Raw genomic sequence first — 8,664 nt, 5'->3', positions numbered from 1 at the left:
TGAGTTGGTGTCCCTGGTAACGAAAGAGATTGAATCAGCTGGGGCTGACCTATTGAATCCGTCTGTTGATCAGTACATTTCCAGGTCGGATTGTTTAGTATTTTTCTGAATAGAATTAGCATATAAACTTCTAGTGTGACAACTAAATTCCGGTGGAGCGTGTAGTTTGCTACATGCTATTCGGGTTAACTATAGCAGAGTAAAAGCGTAGGTTGTGCAATAGTGGTCAGTGGGGTTTTGTTTTAAAGGTTAGTGTCCTTTTAACTGATTGCTAGCCGTAAGCTTGTTTAGTGTGGGTTCATACATCATTAATTTCTGGGTTTGCCTTGTTCTAACTTTCAGACATCATCCACCTGTTTTCCGGGTGGAAGGACCCCCTTTGCTTAAGTTGGTGAGCTTTTGGGATAATGGATATGCTCTTCCAAGTCTTCGCGACTTCAGGTTTTAGTAGTTCATTTTTCCGTTTAGGAAAATTGAGGCTCGAAACCCCCGTACAATTTCGTTTTTAAAGGTAAAACTTTAATTAGTCTTTTTTTTTTTTTTTTTTTTTTTTTTTAATAACTAATGAATACGTAAAATTTACTCCCTCTGTCTCATATATAATATAGTTCTCATTTGTGAAATTTCATGGCAATTATGAAATGGAGTACATGAAGTACAACTCCTTATGAAATTTATGCGTGATGAGAAGAGGGTCATTTGAGTGGGAAAGAGAGATTATGGCAATAGCATGAGTAGTTACTTTCACTATTGCTTACTATAGTTCCATCCACCTCAATAGATAAAGAAAAAAAAGATCTCAAAATGTGAAAATCTTAAAGGTTGATGTAACATGTAAGTTGAGATTCCATCTTTAATAAAGTATACAGGCTCTTCTTCACTAATCTACGCAAAAATCACTAAATTTTCTTGCTACATAGATGCGAATTTGATCACTTAAATGTTGTCTATACTATAACGCTCCCTAATGTTGATCGATAGTCTATTATAAAGAGTCCGAGTGGTATAAATTGTGTTGCGTCTACTACTCTACTTACAGTGTTACCAAGACTTATAATTAAGGTCGCCCATGGTCTAAGGTCCTAAAGATTAATCTTTACTAGACCGCTAATATTCATAGAAATCCCCGGTGAGATTACATGACTTTAATCCCTGCCTTTCCGGGTTAAAAATGTTACTAATCTACCATAGCTTCAGAGAGGTGCATCAATAGATTCAATTTCATCATTACTTAACCACGGGAGTACAACATCGACACATCTTATCCTAATAAAAGAAACTATGTACTTAACGCTAATTAAAAATTCAAGTAATTATAGCATGAATTATTGCTCCCAGAATTAGGGGTACAAAATGTATTAATTTTAGTAAAAAAGAAGTAATTGAATAGAATTTTCCAGGGGAAAATAAACAGTTTTGAAGACTTTTTATGGGATAATGTCCTACATGTTTCATCATTTTCCTTAGCTTTAGACACTTTTGGACGCTCTCTCCAAAAGATAGAAAAAAAAAAGGGAAGAAAAGCAAAGGGCATAAAAACAACTATCCATGATTATAGGTTCTTGTTAACTTGTATCATTGTATGTGCCTAAAGGCCATCTTCCATCTTGTAACGGTTTTTCTTGTGAGTATAAGTAAAGCTATGTGGAGTTTTTTTTTTTTTTCTCTCTCTCTCTCTCATCCGATTCATCCTTTGGGCTAATTCTGATTCGGGGATCAGTTATGGGTGGTTAGGTTTCACTCCTCTATCCATTGTTGTTGCGGGGGATCGAACACGAGTTCTCCCTAACAATTGTAGTCTCAATCACCACTACACCAACAACCAATTGGTAAAGCTATGAAGAGTTGGCGAAAGTTGATTACTTTTCTTAGGAGTAATTATCGAAAGAGTTGTATTATCTAAGTTGAATCGTCATAATTTTATTATCAAATGAGTATATTACAGTTTTATGTTGTCGCATTGTTTCATTAGCAACTTGACAATTAATTTCAAATTGACAAAGTATTCACTTTGATTAACAAAACGAGGAAAATACTAAGTTTTCTTAGAGACATTATTTAAAGCGGGTTTTTCTAATAAGTTTTTTCATTCTGTTTCATATATGAGCTTAGACTAACTTATTAACCCTGAAATAAGTGAAAATAAGGTGAACAGAACAGAGCCTAAAAGTTTAGGATTACCATAAAATAATGTTCTCTCTTTTCCTTAAAACAAAGCCTCTTTCTAGCAATTATTACTCACATTACAAAGAGAGAGACTTTTAATTTAGGGACGGAGGGACTAAAAATATATTCCACCAAATTTTTTTGTAAATGGAGGTCATCACGTATAATACAATATTATTTGAAATTTTATACCTTTTCCATTCTTCACAAAAAATATAATAGATTTATATGAATCTTATTAGGTTCGTCTCGTTACACACTTTTAATCTAATTCGTATCAACTTTTTATACTCCGTAGTATTTAACTATTTAATAAAATTTACTCCATAATATATATTTTTTATTTGAAATAATTTAATTAAATACGAGTACTTAAAAATATTAATGATATTAAATACTATACAATAACTATCAACATTGCAAATTTTTTAAAAAAATTCCGTATATAATAGTACAAATACTTAATGAGATTACTGTATAAAATTCAAAAGTTGAAAAAATAAATAAATTGAAATACCTAATTTAAGGGGTAACAGTCTAACAGACGCTCTCAACTCTCAAACAAAAATCAATAAAAAATTTGAAAAACAACTCAAGCCGCCTCTTCAAATCTCTCAACAATAATCCCCAATTCTACTTAATTGAGTACAATTAAGTACTAATCTTTTCTCTTTAATCGTTAATCTTTCACTAATTACCCTGTTTTTTGGTTCAAAAACCAATGTTAAACCCACTTTCAAATTCACAAATAATAGTCTGATTACATACTTTTTCATCGAAATTCATCTGCTTCAATCCCAAGAGATATTGTCAACAGTCAGGCTGTCATCATCATCAATCATCATCTTACTTTGTTCTTAATTTGCTGCAATTTTCAGGTATTTTTATTTCCAGTAAATTTCAACCACTTTATACTAGAATTTCTGGAAGTAATCTTTAGTTCTTTATTTTTTTGGGTAAAAGTTTGGAGAATGTGGGGTTTTCTTGCATTAAATTCAGTTGAAATTTCTTACGTTTTCAAATTTTTGGGTTTTTCTTACGCTTTTCTGAGATGGGTATTTGTCATTTTCATAGAATCCTTGGATTTTGATTGAAGGAATCACAGTTTTGGTTTAAAGTAGGGTTTTTTCTGCCACCAGAATTGTTATTTGGTCATATATTTGGATTTTTGGGTGAAATTCTATGGTTTTTGGTGAAGGGTTGATCATAAATTTGTGGGTAAGTAATGCTACTTCGTATAATGCTTCTTTGAATTATCTTGCTACATGAATTGTTCTCATACTATTATGAAGTAAAAGTTTGGTTTTGTGAATTGTAACACTATTGGACTTATTTTGTTGAACTTATCTTATCCGAACTTATTTTATCGGAACGTATTGTATTTCATTTTGCAAGTTTGACTCATGGGGTTACTGCAGGAATTTAGTCTGTGGTGTAATGGATTTATGTTCTGAGTCTGATAATTAATTTTTAAGTGGAGGCTTGATAATCTTGCAGTTTGCTAGTAATAATGTAGTTTATGAGATGAAAGATTTCTAGTACTAAAATTGCTAAAAAAAAAAAGAACAATTGTCATTTTCTCCTGTATTTTGACTACAACTTTATTGCTTAACATGCAGCTGTACTAGGACATGGGTTTGTCTGTATTAGTGCCTGTTGTTGTGTTCTCATATATTAAATGTGTATGTTGGGTTGAAATGATGAGTCTGAGTAATACATTTGTGTTGGTGGTGAATGTATAATTTGTCAATATTTTAAGTTTTTTAGGGTGTGTGATTACTAAGCATGGAGGAAAGTGGATATTAAGTCTTTGTTAGTGATTCATATTATGCTAGGTGTTTGTATTCCCTTGATTAGTTTCTTGTTTATGGAGGTCGATGTTTGTCTTCATACCATCCAATGGTTTATTCATCAATCAGGTAGGTGTGTAGTGAATAGATTATGCTACTGATATAGAACTTATGATTCTTTGCAGATTGAAACTGTTAACGCTTAATATGCTCGTCACAAACATATAGTTATTATTGTTTGGTAGTATATGATAATCTATTGGCTCCTAGCTTAGTTTTTGCGTTCAAGAATCAACCAAACCCCGACTATGTTTGCGCTGTAGTTTGGATTGTGTATAAGCTTATTCCACATATTGTTGTACTCTTACACTTCAGTGGAGAAATTTATACCCTTAATACCGTGTTTCTATCTTCACACACACCTTGATCGATTTTTGTAGGGTATATCCATCTTACAAGCTTAATTAGCCCAGCTGGAAAGAAAGCCTAAACTTTGAATCATTGAATTTTTTGTCATATGGTGCTTCTTTAAAATCAAGGATGAAAAAATATTTCTTTCCAAAATCTATCTCATCACATGGAGGTGAACAGCTTCCAAAGTCTCCAGCTACAAGAGATAAGAAACAGTCTCCACAAAAGCGGTGGAAGACAGAGAGTTTGGGAAGTGTTGAGAATAAGTTTCAAAAGCCTGAGCACAACGTTCCTGTTTGTGAGGGAAAAGTTACTGAGAAAAAAACCTTATCACGGACTAGGAGCCTAGTGCTGAGGAGGAGTCGGAGTTTTCAGATGCCAACAGAAGCAGACAACGGCAGCAGTTTTTGTGAACAAGATCTTACAGGATTAAGAGATTGGAAAAATATTCCATTGACCCACAGGAGATGTGATTGTTCTGATTGGTAAACTCCTTTGTCTACTGAAATTTATTGAATAGGATTCCAGAATCTTGCTAATATTTCTTACTAGTTTACGCATCAAGTAAGCAATTCTCCATTTCTCCCCTTGTTTATCAATGGAATTCCAAGATGCTTTTTGTATAGTGATTTTTTTTTCTCCCTACAATATGAGATAGCTAATGACAATCTGTAGCTTTGATCTAGGGCTGAGCAAACAAAATAACCCTGCTCTTTTGGTAACTTTTTCTTGGAAATGAAAAATAAGTTTCTGTATACTATAATTCAATAAGCATCTCGTTCTATTTCATAAAACTTAGTCAAATGATTATGCACATTTGTTAACTAAGCAATTACTTATGATGTATGTAATGCATGGTGATTTTTTCATTGGACCCATAAATAGGCTATGAAACCGAGTCAGATCAACATTGTTAGAACTCTTTACGACTTTTTCCTCTGATTTTTTCTCTTAATCTAACTTTGCAGTGATCATCAATTCAGAAATGACAATTCAAGGTCTGAAAAGTTTAATGTAGCTACTGTTCAAATACCTCGTACAGAAGTCTTACGTGACCGTTCTTGCTCCTGCCCATCCAATTCAAGCTCACCTCGGAGCTCCTTAGGTTCAACTTCAATGCCAGGCAAAGTGTTGGACCTCTATATAGATGGTGAGCATCATCAAGAAATGAAGCATGGAATCAGTGATCATTATCCTAAAAGCTCTGAAGGAAGTAACTTGTTTTTCCTTTCTAATGGTGCTCCTAGAAATTACCCTTTGAGGTCTGAAAATCAACATGAGTCTCCGAGGAAGCTTGCTAAGGATGTGGTTGAAAGGCTTCTGAGGATAGAACAAATATGTGATCCAAATAAACATGAAGAACAGGATGATATTCTTGACAAGCATTTGGATGGACAAAATTCTAAATTGTTCCCTGAAGAAAAAGAGGATCTCACTGATTTAGCATTGCAGAGAAAACTAGAAGAAGTCAAGGAGAGGGTGCAGGTTGCAGAAAGAACCTTGTTTCGAAATTGCAGTGTTGAATCATTAAGAGACTTGGAGCTTGAAATCTGTGACCAATTGCAGTGCCGAATTGCTGAAAGGAATGCTTATAAAAAAGCAGTGTCATTGTTGAAGGATGAGACACACTCAGCGATAGTAAAGTTAGAGAGAGAGAAAGATGAAATGAGTTCTCGATTGCAGAAGGAGCTGAATAGAAGGTCTGATGAGTGGGAAATTAAGCTGAGAGAGTTTCAGTCAGAAGAGCATCGATTAAGAGACCGAGTAAGGGAGCTAGCGGAGCAGAATGTGTCTCTTCAAAGAAAAATATCTGGCTTCTACAACAAGGAAAAAGAGTACACTGATAGACTATCAGGCATGGAGGTTCATCTCAAAAATCTTATAGCTGAAGTGGACATTGCAAGATCAGAAAAGGACAATCTGCTGGATAAACTGTCTGAGATTCAAGATAAGCTAAAAGTTTCTGAAGAAGTTCAGTACTCTTTAGACAGAAAATACAAAGAAAAGGAAGAGGAATATATGGAGTTGACCAAAATAGTTTCAAGGCTTCAAGGTACTTGTAATGAACAAGAAAGAACAATTGATGGTTTAAGGCAATGCTCAAATTCAGAGAATCTTACAAATAAATGGCAAATGGAACAACTGCGGTTGACAGGAGTTGAACAAGATCTGAGGAGACAGCTGGAGACTTGTACTGCCGAAACAAGTTCTCTTCGTAGTGAAAACATATATTTGTTTGAACGTTTAAAAAGTACAGGAAAAGTGGGTGGATCTTCAGCTCTGAAACTGGAGCATGAGCTTGAATCTTATGTTCAGTGCTTGCAAAACACAGGCTTATCACTTCTGAATGAGAGTATCCAAATGTGTGAAAATCTTCATGGGGCTCTCGATAGGAAAACAATTTCTGAAGGTTCTATTGAATCACATTCTCTCGTTCAATATGGTATGAAGGTTCAAGAATTCAGAAAGGGTTTAGAGCAGCTAACAAGAAGCCTAGGAAAAACTGCTTCTGTTCTTAAGGAGAAAGCTGACATAGCTAGTTCTGAACCTGAGTTATCTGAGGATCCATCTAACAGAGAGGTTTTTGAGGTAAGTGAATATGGTCAAACTTTACTAGCTTTGATTATCAGTTAAAATATGGTCAATGTTAAACCTCAAACATTGCTAAAAAAATTCCATGAAAAATTATTAATGAATGGAAGGGTTACTCGATTTTCATTTTTTGCTCTGATGTACTATCACTTTGTAGGATGATTTGAAATCAGAGCTCAAGGAAGAACGATTACTGACTAGCATTCTTAAGGAAAAACTGTATTTTAAAGAGAAGGAAGTAGAGCGAATGCAGGTTGAACTAGCGAGAGCTCTAAGGAGTCATGATGTTCTGAAGCGAGAGATCCAAGATGCAGCCGATACTGTTTCTTGTGTAAATCATAAAATGAAGAATCTTGAGCTTCAGGTAGCATGGCATTTTTTACTGATATCTACTTTGTTTGATCCATTTTTACTGATGATAATCTTTTGAATTAAAAATATCACACCCGTGTCAACAAAAAAAGACCAATTTGGATTTGGGTTGGTCAGTCTAATTTTCGGGTTTAATCTTCATTTAACCTTTGCCAGGTTTGGGCCGGGTAATTGGGGTATCTGAAGTTATATGCACTTGTAATAAAAGGTCTCTGGGCAGTAAAACTTCATTTTTTTTTTGAATTTGAAGTGCATTTTATAAAACTTTTCTTGGTCTTAAGATTCTAAGTCAGTTTAGGTTGGGTTTGGGTTGGTTTGCGTGAATTTGGCATATAGTTCATGTTATGAACACAGATGTATAACCTCTCACACACTCTTTTTGCTTCCTTGAACAGATGATACAAAAGGATGGAACCATAAATCAGCTTCAAGGTGACATAAGGTCATATGATGAGGAGGTGACGAGTACTAGAGGCGTTTTATCAAAAGTAACTCAAGAAAGAGATTTGATGTGGCAGGAGGTGAAGGGATACAATGAGAAAAACATGTTGCTTAATCTCGAAATCGAGTCACTTAAGAAGAAGATAGAGGCCCTAGAAGAAGATACACTCCTTAAGGATGGTCAGATCACAATCTTGAAAGATAGCCTTAACAATGCTAAATCTTTCAATCTTCTTTTTGAAACTGAACATGTGAATGAGTTCTAGCTTTGATTGATTTGAGTACATAGGTGTTGATTCATAGTCCAGGCGCAAGCCTTGTTGATTGGTAGTCTAGTTGGAAGGCGTTCGGGTCTTACTACCTCCAGTTTAGTACAATCCTTGTGCAAATCATAATTTGTGACTCATAGTGATTCGAATCGTAGAATAATAAGTGATCAAATATGTATGTTCGAGAATCGGATATGGATACTTCATACAGTAACATCATTGACCTTCTCAGTGTCAACTCTTTTTTGTACATTCATTTAAGATTTCTTATATAAATCAAAAGCAGAAGGATGGTAGTTAATATTGATGGAGATATGTGTTACTGTGTTCATGCTCTTAATAGCTTGTTCAATGTTATTATCAACACCTTTTGTTGATCATAATTTTTGTACTCAGTATTTTTTTTACAAATTCATTAATTTGCCTAGGAACTCCAATTATTATGACTGACTATTTGCAATTTTCTAGAGATTTCTATATTTCAAAATCATGTAGTTACTTTTTTTTTTTTTTAGAGGAATCATTTAGTTACTTCAAAAGTTACTGCAAAATTTAAACAAGGAATGCCAAATTAATAACATTATCCTGTAAAGTGGCCTAATATAATAGCAGTACTGCAGTAG

The 8,664-nt window shown here is 34.2% G+C and overlaps 1 protein-coding gene across 2 annotated transcripts; it reads left to right on the top strand.

Annotated features, from left to right (window-relative positions):
* Window positions 1-2,594: 2,594 nt before the first annotated feature.
* Window positions 2,595-8,352, top strand: LOC110714740 (thyroid receptor-interacting protein 11-like). Of its 2 annotated transcripts, none has more exons than XM_021893281.1 (5): window positions 2,595-3,044; window positions 4,397-4,852; window positions 5,336-6,956; window positions 7,117-7,323; window positions 7,727-8,352. In XM_021893281.1, exons 2-5 carry the CDS (start codon window positions 4,497-4,499, stop codon window positions 8,036-8,038), a joined length of 2,496 nt encoding a protein of 831 aa, XP_021748973.1. In that variant the 5' UTR covers window positions 2,595-3,044; window positions 4,397-4,496; the 3' UTR covers window positions 8,039-8,352. The 2 variants fall into 2 exon arrangements, with proteins under 2 accessions (XP_021748973.1, XP_021748974.1); XM_021893282.1 differs by lacking the exon at window positions 2,595-3,044 and adding an exon at window positions 3,095-3,384.
* The last annotated feature ends 312 nt before the right edge of the window (window positions 8,353-8,664 follow it).

This window comes from Chenopodium quinoa, unplaced genomic scaffold (assembly GCF_001683475.1).
Source record: "Chenopodium quinoa cultivar QQ74 unplaced genomic scaffold, ASM168347v1, whole genome shotgun sequence".
Lineage (NCBI taxonomy): Eukaryota > Viridiplantae > Streptophyta > Magnoliopsida > Caryophyllales > Amaranthaceae > Chenopodium > Chenopodium quinoa.
This window is presented reverse-complemented; position numbering and strand designations above follow the sequence as displayed.